The sequence below is a fragment of the Chenopodium quinoa genome, unplaced genomic scaffold, assembly GCF_001683475.1.
Source record: "Chenopodium quinoa cultivar QQ74 unplaced genomic scaffold, ASM168347v1, whole genome shotgun sequence".
Taxonomy (NCBI): domain Eukaryota; kingdom Viridiplantae; phylum Streptophyta; class Magnoliopsida; order Caryophyllales; family Amaranthaceae; genus Chenopodium; species Chenopodium quinoa.
This window is the reverse complement of record NW_018744041.1, coordinates 1122933-1141042: the sequence shown is the minus strand read 5'-3', so window position 1 is coordinate 1141042 and position 18110 is coordinate 1122933. Positions and strand designations below refer to the sequence as shown.

The window sequence follows — 18110 nt, the reverse complement described above, 5'->3', positions numbered from 1 at the left end:
AGGCTATACTAATACTTGATGTTGCAAGTGTCACTAATTTCTCATAAAATTGGTACAATCAACAGTCAACCCTAGCAAATCAAAAAGAGTAATTTGTAGCACTAAATCAAAGAACATTAACAGATAAATTAATTAATTGGTAAATTCAAATAATTAATTAAAGATGCAAAGAGTAAATCAAATAAACAATCAAAGAGACAGAGATTACTATACATTAGGTAACTTGAACTTGGCGCAAGCATGGATGATCTTGTTCGTGCAGCCTGAAACAAATTTCACTGAATCCTTGACGTCTTCCTTAAATTCAAACCATGGTAGTCTAAAACATAAATCTTTTAAATATTCTCCATCGTATTCCCAATCTTCCCAACCATTCCAATGCAAATCCCTGTTCGTCATTCTAATCGAGTTATCTTCCTAAATTTCAACTAATTCTGCGAAGTGGCGACTCAATTTGCCTTTCTATTATACTGTTATTGTTCTTTTTTTTATTGGAAAAGTTCGAGCCTTTTCTCTTTTTTCGATTATTCCCCTCTTGTTAAGGCTGTTTGGTTCTATATTAGTAAAGGAAAAGAAGAGAAAGGATGAGAAGGGGAAAAAAAAAAAGGAAAAGAAGGGAAACGAATTCAATATTTGGTTGATGAAAGGAAATAAAGGAAGAGAAAGGAAATTACTTTTATTTTTATCTTTTCAGTCAAATTCCTCCAATTTTGGGAGGAAAGGAAAGATAAAATTATGTTAAGAGACTTTCCTCCCACCAAACATGAAATATGATTAAAACAATTTCCTTTCTTTTCTTTTCTATCCAAATCCCTTCAACCAAAAAGGGCCTTAAAGTTATTAATTATCTCTCAAAAAAATTTATTTAGATAGATTAAGTTTATCTCCTTTTTATATACGTTTTTTAGGCATCCTTTTTATATACGTTCAACAGGCGTAATTATCTTTTTGGAAAAATTGCTATAAATAGTCTCAAGTTTCACATATTCCGTTTAAATAATCCCAAATTTGAGATTGGTATGTATTTGCTCAAAAGAGGCCCAAACTGGTTACTATCCTATTATAACAAGTTTTGGGACACGTGGTATCACGAGATTTGTTATTTTTTAAAAAAAGTTTTTAAAAAATATTTATTTTAAAAAAAAAATGCCAGCAGCTTCACCCCACGAACCACCTTCCCCACCACCACCGCTACGACCAAATGCCTCTTCCCTACCCACATGACGGCCAAAATCCCCTCCCCCGCGCCGGTAGCTCCCCCTACCCCTCTATCAACTCCTTTTCCCGGCGCTCCTTCCCCCAAAACCACCAAACCTCCACCCATAAAACCACCCAAAATCCCTAACAACTATCTCTCGCCCAACCGTCCCTTTCCCCACCATCGACCCCTAACATTAACATTCTGATGGCGAGAGAAGGGACAGTCGGGGGTTTTATGCGGCAGGAAGTTAGTTTTTAGGGATTTTGGGTACGGTGGTTTTAAATTGGTGGGTTCGGTGGTGGTTTTAGGGGAAGTTACGCCGGAAAGGGAAAGCCGACATGGGGAGCGGATCTAGGCGCATCGGGGTTTCAGCTGGGACTTGGCTGGGCTGGGTGGTGGGAGGGTGTTGCCGGAAATGGGTGGTAGTTGGGGTTGCGGTGGTGGGGCTGCAGTTTTTATTTTATTTTTAAGTTTCTCTTTATTTTTTAAAAATTTCAACTAATTACGTGGTGACACATGTCAGTTTAAACAAAAAAAATAAATCCTCTTTTAGGGCATGTTCACTTGACCTTGGTACACGTTGATTTGCTATACTATCCTTGTTCTTGTTCATATCATCACTCTGATTACTTGCTTCATTATCAAGTGGTACATAGTAGCTTCTTCTCAACTTCATTCTTCTCAGAATCTTGGACAATTGCAAATTCATGAAAAATCAAATTCAAATCAGCCTTCCATATTAATTGAGTGTTTTCAATTATTCGAATCTACAACAATATTAATATTATTACTACTTTAGAGCCGTGTCTTATTGTTACTCTTATACGAGTGGGTAGTACGTTTGTTTATCAAGGAGATAAACTTGACAAGTGTTACTCTTATTGATACTAATACTTGATGTTGCAAGTGTCCCTAATTTCTCATAAAATTTGTACAATCAACAGTTAACCCTAGCAAATCAAAAAGAGTAATTTGTAGCACTAAATCAAAGAACATCAACAGATAAATTAATTAATTGGTAAATTCAAATAATTAATCAAAGAAGCAAAGAGTAAATCAAATAAACAATCAAATAGACAGAGATTACTATACATTAGGTATCTTGAATTTGGCGCAAGTATGGATGATTTTGTTCGTGCAACCTGAAACAAATTTCACTGAATCTTTCACGTCTTCCTTAAATTCAAACCGTGGTAGTCTAAAACATAAATCTTTTAAATATTCTCCATCGTATAAATCCCAATCTTCCCAATGCAAATCCTTTGTTCGTCATTCTAATCAAGTTATCTTCCCAATGCAAATCCTTGTTGTTCATTCTAATTCTACAAAATTTGCCTTTTTTTTTTTTTTTTTTTTTGATTGGAAAAGTTCGAGTCTTTTCGGATTTTCTGATAATTCACCTCTTGTTTAAAGTTATCAATTCTCTTTCAAAAAAGAAGTTGTTTAGATATATGAATATATCAAGCTTTTTTTTTTAAGGAAAATATATCAAGCTTATCATCTTTTTATATACTTACGCGGGTAAACTCGAGTCGGGTCAATTCGGATTAATGTTGTACCTACGCGGGTCAGGTTTGGGTTGGGTTATGTCGGGTCATACATCTTATTGGGGTTGGGTCGGGTTAATAAAATAAATCGGGGTACATTCGGATTGGGTGAATAATAGGTTGGGTTTAATTCGGGTTTTCACGGGTTAGGGTCGTTTTTGGGTTTGAGTCGGGTTTGGTTCAGGTCTGTAATTTGCGAGTTATAATCTGGTCGGGTCATTCTCGAATTTAAGTTGGGTTCAGTTCAAGTTAATAATTTGCGGGTTATATTCAAGTCGGGTCATTTTCAAGTTGGGTCATTCTTGGCTTCAAGTCGGGTTCGGTTCAAGTAAAGAAAAAATACTTTCAATATTAACATAGAGTAGTTTTAGGCTTTTAGCCTTACGAAGTTATGACTTTACAAGTAGATTACAATATATTTATAGCATATATCTTTATTTAGCTAGTCAATATCTACATGCAATAATAAATATGTATAAAATAATAAGTCGAGTTAATTTCTGGTTGATTCAAAAACAAGTCGTGTTGTTTTCGGGTCGGGTTTGTAACAGACCGGGTTGAATTTCAAGTAAGGTTAGTAATAGGTCAAGTTAAATTCGGGTTGGGTTGGGAACAAGTCGGGTAAAATTCGGGTTTTGACAGGTTAAAACGAGTTTGGGCCAATCCGGTTTAGGTCGGGTTTGGTTAATTATAGGGTTCGGATCAATATTTCGGATTGTATCAGCTTTTGACAGCTCTAGGCGCAATTTACCTATTCTAGGTCTATTCTAGCCTTCTAGGTGCACCAGGGTGCGCCATATACACGGCCTTACTTAACATGAATTACTGTAAAACTTTGGGTTACCCTGTTGGGCTAAGGCTAAAAAGCCTATTGTGGAGCAAGTAGTGTGAAGTCAAATAAGAAAAGCACATTTTGATTTTGCGAGAAACCCAGAAATTAAAAAAAAAAAAATTAAAAAAAAATGGTGCAGCAACTCCTATCTTCTTCTTCTTCTTCAAACTTCTCCATTGGAGCTCAGTTTCAAAACCATGGACCAACTTCTCTCCCTTACCTTTCTCTCTCCTCTCATAACTCCATTATCACTAATACTACCCAATTCAAGCTACCCAGAAATTGGGTATCCCATGTTTCCTCATCAAAGCTCTCACTTTCTGTAAATTGTCGTCAATCTTCAGAATACTTTGATAAATCTCCTCCTAGATTTTCTCCCTCTTACTCACCAAATCCTTCAACTACTTCTTCAGGTGAAATTTCTAAATCTGGGCTCTTTTCTAATTGTGTTTTTGGATTCCTATTGAATGTTAAACTGTTTTCCTGAGGAAGTATTGGTTGAAATTTGGGTAATCAACGGTAATTGTAAATGGGTATTCTTTCAATTTGTCTCTGAATTCGTTAATTTTTCTGGGTTTGTGTTCTATAGTTGCATGTTTGCTTCATTTAATCGTTGTTTGCTTCAATTGGTTGGAATTTGAGTAGTTTACTTGGTATATCTTGAGGTAGTGATTATTGCTTTGTTGTTCATATATGCTGATTTTTGATTAATAGTATTGTAAATAAGTTGGTAATTGAACACATTACAGATTTAATTTTGAATTTTAGTAATTGGGATTTTGATGTTGAACTATAGGTTTTCCACCTAAGGTTTTTGTGGGGCATTCCATATATAAAGGGAAAGCTGCGCTTACCGTGGAGCCGAAATCTCCAGAGTTTGTGCCATTGGATGTATGCTACGCCATGAATTTTTATTCTTCTCATTGTTGTATTGTTTTATTTATTCAATTACAGAATTTTATTGCAAAACTCAAGTGTTTTATATATAGTCAGGCGCATTTAAAGTTTCGAGGGAGGGTTATGTACTGCTTCAGTTTGCTCCTGCTGCCGGTGTTCGTCAGTATGACTGGAGCAGAAAGCAGGTGAGATGTTACAATGCCATTCTTATCTAGGGCTCTTATTATTTGGCAACTTAATCGAATTGTCGATTAGAGTATACTTTGTGGACCATCATATGCATGGGGGTCATATAAGATTACCTAGTGGCTTCTAGAATTTGAATGTTAAATTGCATATCCATATCACTATATGTAGCAAAGAACTTCTATTCTTTTGAACTTATGAGCTTTAATGCAAAGGCCTATTTTAAAAATTAACGATATCCTTTTTTTACTGATGTATATGGTCTTTTTGTTTGTCAAGTTGATGTGTTTCTATATACTGAAAAGTATTGCACTTCCAGGTATTCTCTCTTTCAGTGACTGAAATTGGAAGTCTGGTGAGCCTTGGTGAAAAGGAGTCTTGTGAATTTTTTCATGACCCAAACAAAGGAAAAAGGTACTCTATTTTTTAAAGGATGCTAAATCTTCATCATTTTTATTATGCTGCATTTGGTTAATATTGAAAATTGTAAAGTGGTGGTTGGAGAGATTATAGTTCGGAGGTTTTTGACTTCTAGTAGGGTTACCGAAACATATTTAGGTTGACCATTTATAGTGCTTGAGGTTAGTAAAATATGCTGTTGACTTTGGAACCTTCCTTGTTCTGTTGTTTGTGTTGGGATGTGCCAATGTGGCATCATTAATGGGGGAGATAGGGTGAGACTTACATATCCAATTTCTATTTATTATTTAAAGAAGGGTATAACTCCATGACTTCCTCTCCTGTCCTTTAATTCCATAAATTTCCTGGTCTTTTTCTGACCTTGTCAGTTGGGTACTTGAACTATCAGCTTGTTTGCTCAAATTCTGAATAACCTGAAACCCTTAACACAATATGGTGCTGTTCCCATATGCTTGTTAAGCAGCAATAGTGCTATGTAATTATGTATACAAAGTCAACTCCTTTCAGCTTTATATGTGCTAGGCTGCTAGCTAACTTGCTTGGATGATGACTTTATTTATTTTTGTCCCTATTTTTTTGCATTTATTTTGCGCACGAGAGGGGGGGCGGGGTAGGATGGAGGAGGGCTTGGTTTATTGTGCTAAAGTAAGAACTTCATGTGCAAGTGTCAGCAGCCACCATTTGAGTATCAAGTTTCTTATTTTAACAAGTTGTCATGTTTATGAATGATCCAGAGTGTACTTTAAATGTTTTTCCCTTTTAAAATGCAGTGATGAAGGCAAAGTAAGGAAGGTATTAAAAGTAGAGCCCCTTCCAGATGGCTCTGGCTACTTTTTTAATCTAAGTAATCTCCTTCTCTTGAACTCTCTGCTATAGTGAATGCCTTTTGCTTTATACTTCTTATTATTCTATCTGTTTGCTGTGATTCATTGCTCTGCTTCATCATTTGTACTTGACATGGGGATTGCCTGAAAGAGAACATTTTTTTAGTTGTTAACTAATACCTCTCTCTGAAATTAATAGTCATGTATACTATTTTGGATTGTCCGGAAAAACTATCACAACTCCAAAATAGAAACACAATATGGCTATGGATCCCAACATACTACTACTTCAATATAGAGTGACGAAGTATTTGTTAGATTCAAGGTGCCAAACTACTAGGCTATTTAGCTAGATGCATCGTTAATTTAAAATTATTAGTTAGACCATACACACACTTTATCCTTCAGTGCTAGAATTCCTTCAATTCAAGAGATGTTTTCTTTTTTTAATTTGAAAATGTGAATGAATTTCCAAAGAACTAAAGCTGCTCTATTTATTACAATTTACAATCACTACAAACTAGAGAAGAAACAAGAAAGTAAACCTTATTACAATCTATTAGGTGAATAGGTAATAACAGATTATAATAATGTTGCAGACATGACAGTGGTTGTAACTAACTGTAATTGTTCTTATTGATGCCTTTTGTATTCTTAGCTTTGATAACATCTGGGATGAGTGCTGGATAGACTAGCTGTTTTTGGCCCTAGATCTTCTTGGGTTTGAGCATCCAGTCCAATACATACTAGGTGTGGGCGTGTGGCTAGAGATCAGATAAGTGAGCTAAAAGTAAGCAGAGAAAAAAGAAAAACAGAGTGTTAGAGAGAGAAATTGTGCAGAAATGAACAGAAAGAAGTACTTGTATAGACAGGAAGCAGAGCAACGATTTTTTATTTGAGAGGCTCACGCATTTCCTTTCAACGCAGCAACACATACTGTATATTACTGGATGCCTTTCCATCACTCTCTTCTCCCTATTTATTACGAATAACTGATATCTGACGTTCCTTACTACCTTTCTTCTTCCTGTCCTAGATATCCCACACTGAATGTGCTTATCCCCGAAAGATGTTTGCAGAATTTAGACTGAATTTCCCCAACTGCCCTTCCTTTTTTGCATAGGTTACACAGTAGCTATCAGCTACTTCAGGTGGTATTATAGCAATGGTAAAGTTCTTTTAGATCTCACAATGGACGAATGCAAGTCCTCCAATTTAATTGTTTCAAGATTGTGGTTCACTTCTAGAAGGTCCAGCTTGGTACCAGTGTGGAAATTCAATTCATTCTTTAACTCTTACTATCTATGTTAAAAAGAAGGGAAGAAAACTATGAGCTAAGTGAAATCTGTTAGTTTAATTGTCCCATTAAATTACTTCAGATCATATGCCTGCTAATGAAAAAACTTTTGCTGTGATTAACACCTTAACTGCTAAAGCTGTCCTTAATTGTATCCAGTGTCTGTTTAGATTACTAATATACATGTCTTTAAAAAAAAAAATTATCTTAAGATAAGTGTCTGAGATCCTTTGAGGTCGTTTGAGAATTTAAATTTGTGACTCAAATCTTCTTTTGTGTCTGGACTATTTTTACATATTGGTTTATAATTTTTAATTTTTCTTTTGAGCCTATGTTACCAAACCAACATTCCTTCATTCTCTTTCATTTCTGTTAAATCCATGTGATATGTAAACTTTTGTTATTTGGAAAAAGTTTCTGCATGCCACGTCATATTGCGCGGCACCAAAGTTCACTACTTGGAATATGGTATGCATAGTTGATGGTATTATGATTCTGCAAACCATAAAGGATGTTGGCTTGTAGTTCATCTCTATGTTTTGTGTTGTTTTTAATCTGACAATTTTAGTCTACTTCTGAAGTATTATTTAAGCTTGTCGTGAGTTCCAGGGTTGCAATTAGCTTCTTGTTATAAGCACTTTGCACAGTTAGGATACATTCTTTTTTGAAGGAAATCATGGCAGTCTGTTTTGCAATTCATGTTTTCGAATCTTGAAACTTGTTTCCTAGATTGCTCATGCCCTGTTATTGGAGGTTGCCCATTCCTATGGCATACGAGACAAAGTTTGTGTTTTGCTTCACCATGGCAGACTCTTAAAATTAAGGGGGCATTTGGTTTGCAAAGTGGTATGGGCTTGAATTAAGAATGAAATTAGGGTGGTGTGGCCGTGTGGGGTTGAAACTTGATTCTTGATGCCATGTGTTTGGTTTTGTGTGGATATGAACAATTTCTTTTATTTGATACCTAATGGTATGAAATGAGTCATATTCACCTCCCCTCTTAGATTTCTAAACTGTATAGCTTTGAGGGTTTGAGGTATAAACAAACACTATCTAAACCCATACCTCATACAAATATGTTGTGAATCAAACACCCTCTAATAGAGAAGTGTTATTAATAGCTCCGTTCATGGCTATATAAATTTGTTTTGTTTTATTTTATTTATTTATTTATTTTTGAGATTGTAATTCTGTGTTGATATTTAGGTGTTCAAAACAAGCTTCTGAACTTGGACGAGAATGTGTATATACCCATCTCTAAAGCAGAGTTTGCAGTTCTTGTAACGGCATTCAATGTAAGATGTATCTCAATGTTTCTTTTTTCTGATCCTTTCATCTCATCTCAAGCATATTCAGTATTCAGATGCTTTGCCCTCCTAGCTTATGAACTAAGTGATGTATTCACCAATCAATCTTCTAGTTGTCTTATTAACCCATTATTTCAATGTGCAGTTTGTCTTGCCATACCTCTTAGGCTGGAATGTCTTTGCCGATAACATAAAGCCAGACGACAGCAACCGCATCAACAGCTCAAACACAAGAACGGGGGATTACGAATGGAATAGATAGTTTTCTACATGTTTGAAGGATACCTAGTGGTGTATTTTAAAGATTCTCTTTGTAGATGTTATTTGAAGTAATGTTTTAGGTTTTCAGGCTTTATTCACACAAGCTAAGAAACGCACACGATGGGTGCGTGTGCAATTAGTGGGTTACAAAATTGTTGAAAAAAAAAAATGTTAATGAAAAAAAATAATTGTAGTTTTTTTTAAAATAAATAAATTAGGATTGTAGTTTTTTTTTTTTTTAAGGATGGTAAATTTATAAAAAAAAAATATTGAAATAGTAAATTTGGAAATGGAGAAGGGCATTTTGGGAAAAGTCAAATTTATCAACCAAGATACCCTTTCTCTTATATAGTACTATAGATAGATTTGTTCCTTACTCATTATTTGAGACTAGGTAGTTTTGTGGAGGAGATTGACAGTTAAGTAAAATGGTTAGAGAAAGATTAGTATTCTTCGATATTTTGTTTGCCTAATCCATCTTTCATCTTAATGTTTCGGTACAAGAAAATCCAAGTTCATTTCCTTGATAGATTGACAATAGAATTTAGATAGTTGAATTTTGTGAGTTTACAAATAAAAATCTTGATGTGTTAGAATGTTTATTGAGGAGACTATGACATCAATTTGACGTTTGACTACTCATCAATTTGCATGAGTATTTTTTTTTAATTTGCATTTGGTAATTTGGTAATTGTTCGTTGTAATATACTCCCTCTGTTTGGGTCAAGAAAAATTGCATATATGTCAATACACCAGTTTGACTTTATTTTTGTATAATTAAATATTAATAAAAATTATTTTTAAAAATTATATTATGAAATTTTTTATTAATATCTATCTAACAATATATTTTATGATAAAATATGTTTTAATTATGTTAGTAAAAAAATTATGGTCAAAGTTAATATATAAATAGTGAAAAAGGTCCAATGTCTCATGTATTATAGACGGAGGGAGTAGAATGAATTGTCCTGCACAAAACAATTAGATTTGGCTTTTCATTAGTTTTATAGTCGTTTTAGGAATAATAATAATTAGGAATATTATAAAAGCAGCTCAACCATCACCTAGGAATTAGGATACGAGCATTATGTCATTAAAAAAGAAAATAAAAAAAACGTTACTCTTGGTCAATAATTTCTGTACATAATTTTCAACTTGCAAATTTTCTTCCAATGTTTTCAATTTCATCAAGGAGGAGAAATTTCTTCAGGGGGTAAATGGGTAATACAGAATTTCGAAGGTGATTAAAATTTCTTCAGGGGGTAAATGCTCAAGACTATTAAATTTACGACTTTATTTTCCATGTCTTATTTTCAATTATTTAAGGTTTAACAGGATGTATATGATTAAAGTTGAAAAAAGATTTGTTTTGGATGTATATAAATAAGTTTAGATTTAATTAGTTCGTTTAATATTACATAAATTAAATCTAATTAATAATTAAATAATATAACTTAGGTCTAATAAGTTCATACAAGAGGTTGTTTCAAAAAAAAAAAAAGTTCATACAAGAGGTAAAATTTTATAATGATTAAAATGTGAGAATTGTAAGCTACTATGAAAAGTACATTGTATTAACCCGTTCACTTCTCCTTATTTTTGTTGAACTGAATTTTTTTTTATTGAACTGAATTTTTTTTTTATTGAACTGAAATTATTTTTAATTGTTGAACTTAAATTATTTTTAATAAACAATTATTTTTATTGAACTAAAATTATTTTTGCTGAAATGAAATTATTTATACCGAACTGAAATTATTTTTGCTGAACTGAAATTATTTATACTTAACTGAAATTGCTTTTACCGATTTTTATTTTTTTAAGGTGAAGTGAATAGGACCTAAGTATATATAATAAGTTGTACATACATTTCCTCAAAGAAAAAAAAAGTTGTATATAATGAGTAAATTATTAGAGGTTTGAACAATTTCTTTTTTTTTTAAAAAAAAGGTTTGAACAATGTAATAATCATTTTGTATTAAAAATTAGAGAGCTTAGGTTTTTATTTTTTTGTGTTCAACTTGATTCACCTTCTAGGCTAATTCGACTTCGAAGATCTGTTCTGGATAGTTAGGTTTTAGTCCCTCCCAATAATTGTTATGGAGAGTCATCAATTATGCAGTTTTTCTTACAGTGTAGCCCCAATCATCACTACACTAAAAACCAATTAATAATTAGAGAGCTAAGTCCATATAGGAAGTAGATGTGAATGGAACTATTATTAAATAATTATGTACGAAGTATATGTTTTAATTAATTATTTGACAATAGATATACATCATGCCAGTACAATAACATTGTACACCCAACTAGTTTTATGAGACTTAAAAGTTCCAATAATTGCCCTAGTATAATCTCAGTTCTTTGGCTGTACATGTTCTATTCGTGTTACTTTTCGTACTAAAATTGAATTTACTAATTTAAACTAAAATTAAATTAGGGCAGCTTAATTAGGTGCTTAAGTGGTGTTTTAATGGATTTAACCCTATAACCTTATACCTAGTACATGAAAAAAATTACTACGGAGTACGTATTAGTGATGTCGATTAGTCTTATACATACATCAAAAGGCTCGAGAAAGAAGATAGTAAGTACAATGGTTGTCATCAACTAAATTATTTGGTAAAAGTCATAGAAGGTGATATGATTGACATTGATAAATTGAGATATCATATCTTGTCTACCTCATTACCCTTGCCTCCTACGCAATACTTAGGTCCCGTTCACTTCACCTTATTTTTGTTGAATTGAAATTATTTTTACTAAACTTAATTATTTTTGTTGAACTTAAATTGTTTTTACTAAACTTAAATTATTTTTACTGATTTTCTATTGTATTTCTTGTTTAGGTTTACTGATTTTTGCTGAGCTGAAATTATTTTTGTTGAATAAAACTTATTTTTACTGAATTGAAATTAGTTTTATTGAACTGAAATTATTTTTTTAAGGTTAAGTGAACAGGGCCTTAGTGCTTTAATATTAATTAGTTCCTCGGGTTCATTTACCAAACGGTCTACACCATCTATATGAGAAATCTACATAGATATCCCATAAAATAAAGAATCATCAAAGATAATATATAACCTTTATAACTTATTATTTTGGAGATTAATGAAAGCAAAATTATTGATTGAGATAGAGTGATATCGTAATATGAGTCATTCGTTTCAATTAAATTACAAGTACTACTTTGAATCAAGTACAAAACCGTATACTATCATAGCTTAGTTTCATGGAATAAATAATAATGAATATTGCTTGTTTAATGACCACATATTGTTGACTTAATTGAAAGTTTATCCATCTTATGCAATAAGACAATGGCTACCTAGTAAAAATATCTTATTTAAAATAACCTATTTATTAAGCAAATAATCGCAAAAAAGATCTAGTCACTGTTTTTTTTTTTAACAAGATCTAGTCACTTTGTTACATAGATTAATTTAAATAGGATATGTACGAACTTAGCTTATGTATACGAGCAACTAATAATGACGTAAATTAAATTAAATTACTTGAAAAAGTATACACGATCAACCAATTTAATTTGAAGATTCTTAATGTTTTCAATTTAATTTTGCAAGCAATTAAAAATAATGACATACGTAGTATGATAACTAAATGGCGGCAAGAAGTTGGACTTAAATTTAAAGTATACATTAATTAATAAGTTAATAATATCCTTTTGAAAGTTAGATATGGTTTTTGTCACCATTAGGTTAAGGTCTTACATCAAAATATTCAGTTATCAACACTTTAACATCATAAAGTTTACTTGATCATCTTTGATAATTTATTTATTTTGCAAAGTATGTCATGTAATTAGCTATTTGTAAATGTAATATAACGAGCCTCCAAATATGTGTGACTATAATGTTGTTCATTCAAATTCACCAACCAACTAAATACTTTGACTAGGGTTATCAATTTGCATTGCCAATTAACATGGGGATGAACAATTTGTTAAAATAAAGGAAATTGATATGTACAAAGTTGAGGATTGCAAATAAGAAAATAAAATTGGAAAATCTAAGTTTTATTAAACAAATAAACAATCTATTAAAAATAATAATAATCAAACATCAGAACGCTACTCGATTTTGTAATGCGATATAAAACCATATTATTATTTTTTTTAAGAAAAAGAAACTTGCTTGTAATAACTTTATTTATAAAAGTTCCATTCATTTGCTATTCTTTGTGATCTAAATAAAATAATTTTGATCATATTTTATGATTTATATACTACGGAATAGAAATTAATTAGCATGTGAGATCTTAAAAAAAATTTCTTATTGTAAAATTTTTAAATATCAACTTTTTATAATTTTCACTTATACATAACTGAAGATATCAATAGTTAAAGATGTTCACCGGAGACCATACATATGCCAAATGAGTCGAACTTTAAAGAACGGATGGGGTATCTTCTAAAGGATAGATATGTCATGTCAAGATGACTAAACAATTTAAATTCAACCTATCCCATATGTACTACTACTTGTTCATTTGAAATTTAAGGTATATAATTTTTTTGTAGATTAATGATGTATTGTTGCACATTTATGACTAATTACAAGTCTTAGATCATCAATTAATTATTCTAAAGGTCAATGAAGCACATGAAATCTAGCTTTTAGATGTCTGATTTCAGCAATCCCTGGTTTGTAAATTGTAATGTCAACTATACAATTGGGTTGTAAGTTGTAACGACGTACATGTTCGGTCCTATTGGTATATTATTATTATTATTATTATTATTATTATTATTATTAAATAACAAAAACCTACAAAGTCAAAAGATTTATAAGAAATTAGTGGGGAGCCGAGATACAATCTGGGCCCCCACCCCTCTAGCTATAGCGAACCCAATCCTGTTAAAGATGTGAGCAGCCGCACGAGCTCCAATATCCTGAGTCCTAGCGAACGCCTGAACCCGCTTCAGCAACGCAACGACATCCTTCTCTAATTCCCCCAATGAAGAAAAGGAGAAAGGAAGAAAACCATAGCCAATAGCCCTGCAACGCGCCCCATACTTGTCTCGCTTCCGCTGAGCCGCAGCCGACATAACACGACCAGGAACGAAGTCAGACAACCCAGATTGAGTCAATGGAGAAGACCCCGTCAAGTCAACACATACATCTAGGCCTCTATCCCAGGAGTTAAGCAACACATCTGCTGGCCGAAGAGCCCCGTCGTTCCCTCCAGTTAACCCAACGTTGACCTCCTTCCTTGCAGAAATCCCAGAGCGGAAACAAATATCAACAAGGGTATCACGAACAACGTTATGCCGATGTTTAATACCCACCATCCCAGCACAAGACACTGCATGATCCCCATAAATATCCCCATCAAAAACTCTTGAGCAAGCAGAACAAGGTGCCAATACGGAGAACAAGGGAACACCCAACCGGTAGCAAAGAACACAACGGTAAGTCTTACCATTCATAGTCTGACCCAGACCTGATATCGGGACCGCTCGCAACCAGGCAGAAGAGTAATCCCCCTGCTGGAACTTCCATAAGGCAACCTGACGCGGAGACAAGGAGAAAGTGGATTCTGCAGATGCAGTGACCTTTGTGAAATATATATCTGCCAATTTCTTCATGAGTTTGGGGGCAGCGATCTCACCAGGGTAACGCAAAAGTTCAGTCTCCACAGTCCTATTAAAAAGACTAAGAGCGTCGTCGAAGGCCGGACCTGGACCAACAATACCAGAATTGCGAAGAAGCGAAGCCTGTTGACCAGAAGACTGCAAACGCGACGCAAGGAAAGCATAGTGTCGAACATCACCCGCTGAATAGACACCCAATCCTCCATAAGAAAAAGGTAAGGTGGCAAGGCGCCATTGCCAATCACCAAAACCTGGCCCCGAAGCAGTTACAATGCGCTCCACAGAACCTCGAAGGGCCACATCAAAAGAATTCTGGGCCGCTTCAAAAAGACGAGGAGGACAAGTGCGCATAGAAAAGTAGAGTTTTGAAACTCCAGTACACGCACGAAGAAGTAATAACTCACATTGGGGATCCTCAAGCTTAGCAACAGCATCCATGAGCACAATGGTCTTCGACACCCTCTGCGAAACAAGCTCACCACAGAAAGAGGCATCCGCACTGACAGGACCCCCAAGCAACTTAACACCATGAGCAGGACGGGCAATATCTGGAGGAAAGACACCGGCCAGACGGCTACGAGGGTCCTCCGTGGGCCAGAAAACTTCCGTTTTCTCAACGTTAACATGGAGACCAAGACGAGGTCCCTCCACCAAAATCAACTCCATAACCTTCCCTACCAACAAGGTGTCACCAATAATAGTGCCATCATCCAAATACCAAGCCTGCAAACATAAGTCAAAAGAATCCCTAATTTGACAAACCAACGGATGGAGCACCAAAGCAAAAAGCAAAGGGCCAAGTGGATCACCCTGCTGCACACCCTGACATGACCTTAAGGTATGCTCCCCATAATAAAGCCTGGCTGGAGTAGAGTAACAGAATTCAACCCAACGCGAAAGAGCTGGACAACGGAGACGAACCTCACGCAGTAAAGCCGTACGATCAACCAAATTAAAGGCATTCCGGAAATCCACCAGCAACATAGAGAGGCCAACATCACCACCTCGAGCCTCAACCAAACGATTAACAGCATGAAGAATAGCCTCGCCACCCGCCGGCACCCCAACACCAAACTGAAGACCTCCTAAATAGTTCCCCATACGCGGACCAACTAAAGCAGCCCCAACCTTTGAAACCAGACGCCGCCAAACAATACCCACAGCAATAGGACGAATACCACCACCAGGCTTAACAAGTGGCATGAGAGGAGCACTAGCAATATACTCCCCCAACTCAGCAGGACAATTTCCTGCGAGAAAGAGATTAACCACCTGCGTAATAGAGCCCACCAACTCATCTGAAATAGCAACCGCAGCACCACTCAAGCAATCCAGAAGGTGCTGAGCACGCAAGCCATCTCTACCGCATGACGTACCACGCGGAAAACCCCTAATTTGATCCAAAACAACAGCAGATGTAGCAATAAGGGGCTGATCAACGGGGATATCCGGTAAGATGGGAGCCGGAAAGGAAGGGTGCTTAGCTTGTAAATCAGCAAGAGTAGCATCATTGTAAGGGGCAAGACCAGAAGACGAAAGAACCCGAACCGCAGCAGTGTAATGTCCGTCACAAATCTTTCTCTTACATTGCTTAATATTTCGCTCAGACAAATCATGCTCATCATCAGCTTCCAACAAAGGAGGAGACACATCTGCCAACGTATCTCGCACAAGATGCACAGAACCACCATGCTCACACCAAGAACGAATAGCAGCGGTGATACTCTCTTCCTGCCGCCGCCGCCGGACACCCGAAGAACACTCACGACTACTCCTCGGGGTAAAAGTTTTAAGAACACAAAGAGGCAACACAAGTAGTTGAACCCAACAAGAGACGTCATCAGGCTTGCAAATCACCTTATCAAGCGCTCCTTTGAGAACCCGAGAAAAACCCAAGCGACACTTTGGAGGAATAGATTTCACCGAACGGAACCGCTTAGATAGCAAACTATCCAGGAGAGCAACATCGAACGCCAAAAGAGGCTGACGAGGCGCACTAGAAACAAGATCAGATACCTCCGAAGAAAGACCCTGAGGTTTAGGAAAACCATAAAGAACAAACCGAACAACACCATCCCCCAAATCAGGTGGGTCCACAATATCATCCGAACCACGACCATGTCGACACTTCGTACGAAAAGTATGAGTCTTGAAACACTCCCCACAAAGCCAAATGCCCATACGCCGAAAAGTTGACTCCGCCTCTAAGAAAATAGCCAGATTAGAAGCAAGAGAGCATCGGGTCATATCCCGCGCATCCGCACAACAATGACGGTCACGGAGATGAGTGATCAAAGAAGTTTTAGTGAGCCCATTACCTCTGCCATCTTGACACCCATTAAGACCCACGAACGGGCAATGAAAGAGAACACTAGGAGGCATAACATCCACCACAACTTGCCACAAGAGAACCGTAATACAACACAACGCAAACTGCACCAAAAACTAACCAAAAACTGCACCCAAGAAGCACTAGAAACCGCCTAGCAACTGCAGCCAAGAAGAACACACAAGAACGCAACTGAAACAGCCCGGAAACTACTCCGAAACCACCTGAAAACAGCCTACAGAAACTGCCCGGAAACTGCTAGAGGTACTGCAGCAAAACAACCCTATGAAACCGCCTAAAAACTGCACCTGATCAACCCAAAATCAGACCATAAAAAAGTCCTGAAAACAGATGCCGCGAACCACTTAATACTGCCTGAAAAACGGCTGTAATCGCCGGAAAAGAGAAGCCCTCGCCGGACCTACAACCGCCTGGTTAATGATCGCAGAACCAGCCTGAAAATGAACGTGGAACGAGCTTGAATTTCGCCCATAAACTGCCCTCGAATTGCCCTGAAATTGCCCAAACAATGAAGCCCGAAACAGCCTGAATTTCGCCCCAAAAGAACCGAGGAAACCTCCGGAAAGAAGCCTGACCTGAAGGCGCCGACACCGAGCACCGCCGCCTGATATTAAAGGACTAAAAGCCGCCGGAAACCCCCCCCCACGCCCAGCCTAATCGCCCTAACGAGAGTGTTTTTATTATTATTATTATTATTATTATTATTATTATTATTGTATGTTGTTGTAGTCCAATAATGTACTCTTAAAATATACCAAGTACGAAGTAGTAAGACAATAAGTCAGGTATTAAAAAAATGTGTTAGCTCTGACCTCTAGTCTTATGAATAGCAGCCTGTAAGAAATTCTGGAGTAGGTTAAACTTCTTGATTTATTTGATTCTAATTAATAAAAAAGCTATTAATTAATGTTTATTTGAGGGAAGAGAAGGTTATATATAAGTTAATTTGGATAGGGTATTGAACTGGTAATGTTAAAGCACGAATCAATGTAATATGAGCAAGTGTCAACACTAAGGCCCTATACTATTCACCTTATTTCCACTTAATTTAGGAGAAATAAGTTCAGATAAGATAAGTTCAGGAAAAATAAGTTCAGATAAGTTGTGATAAGGGTTAATAAGGGCTACTCAAGTTCAATTTAAATCTAAAATAAGTTCTAATAAGTAAAAATCAAGTGAATAAAACACATCACAACTTTTCTCCCTATTCGCACTAGTTGTTGCTTATACCATACCATTCATTTTATGATTATGTAAAAAAATTAAATGATTAAAACTCCTTATGTTTAAATGTAGACATACAACTCCACTAATAGATTTGGTAGAATATGAGAATAATAAGATATAAGTGTATGATGTATTTTCCAATTT

The 18110-nt window shown here is 35.5% G+C and overlaps 1 protein-coding gene across 1 annotated transcript; it reads left to right on the top strand.

The window, feature by feature from the left end:
• The first annotated feature begins 3545 nt into the window (after positions 1–3545).
• Positions 3546–8866, top strand: LOC110690436 (single-stranded DNA-binding protein WHY1, chloroplastic-like). The gene is made up of 7 exons (XM_021867268.1): positions 3546–3993; positions 4377–4471; positions 4570–4662; positions 4983–5077; positions 5854–5927; positions 8411–8499; positions 8657–8866. The coding sequence occupies exons 1-7, from the start codon at positions 3711–3713 to the stop codon at positions 8771–8773; spliced, it is 846 nt and encodes a 281-aa protein (XP_021722960.1). The 5' UTR covers positions 3546–3710; the 3' UTR covers positions 8774–8866.
• Positions 8867–18110: the final 9244 nt, after the last annotated feature.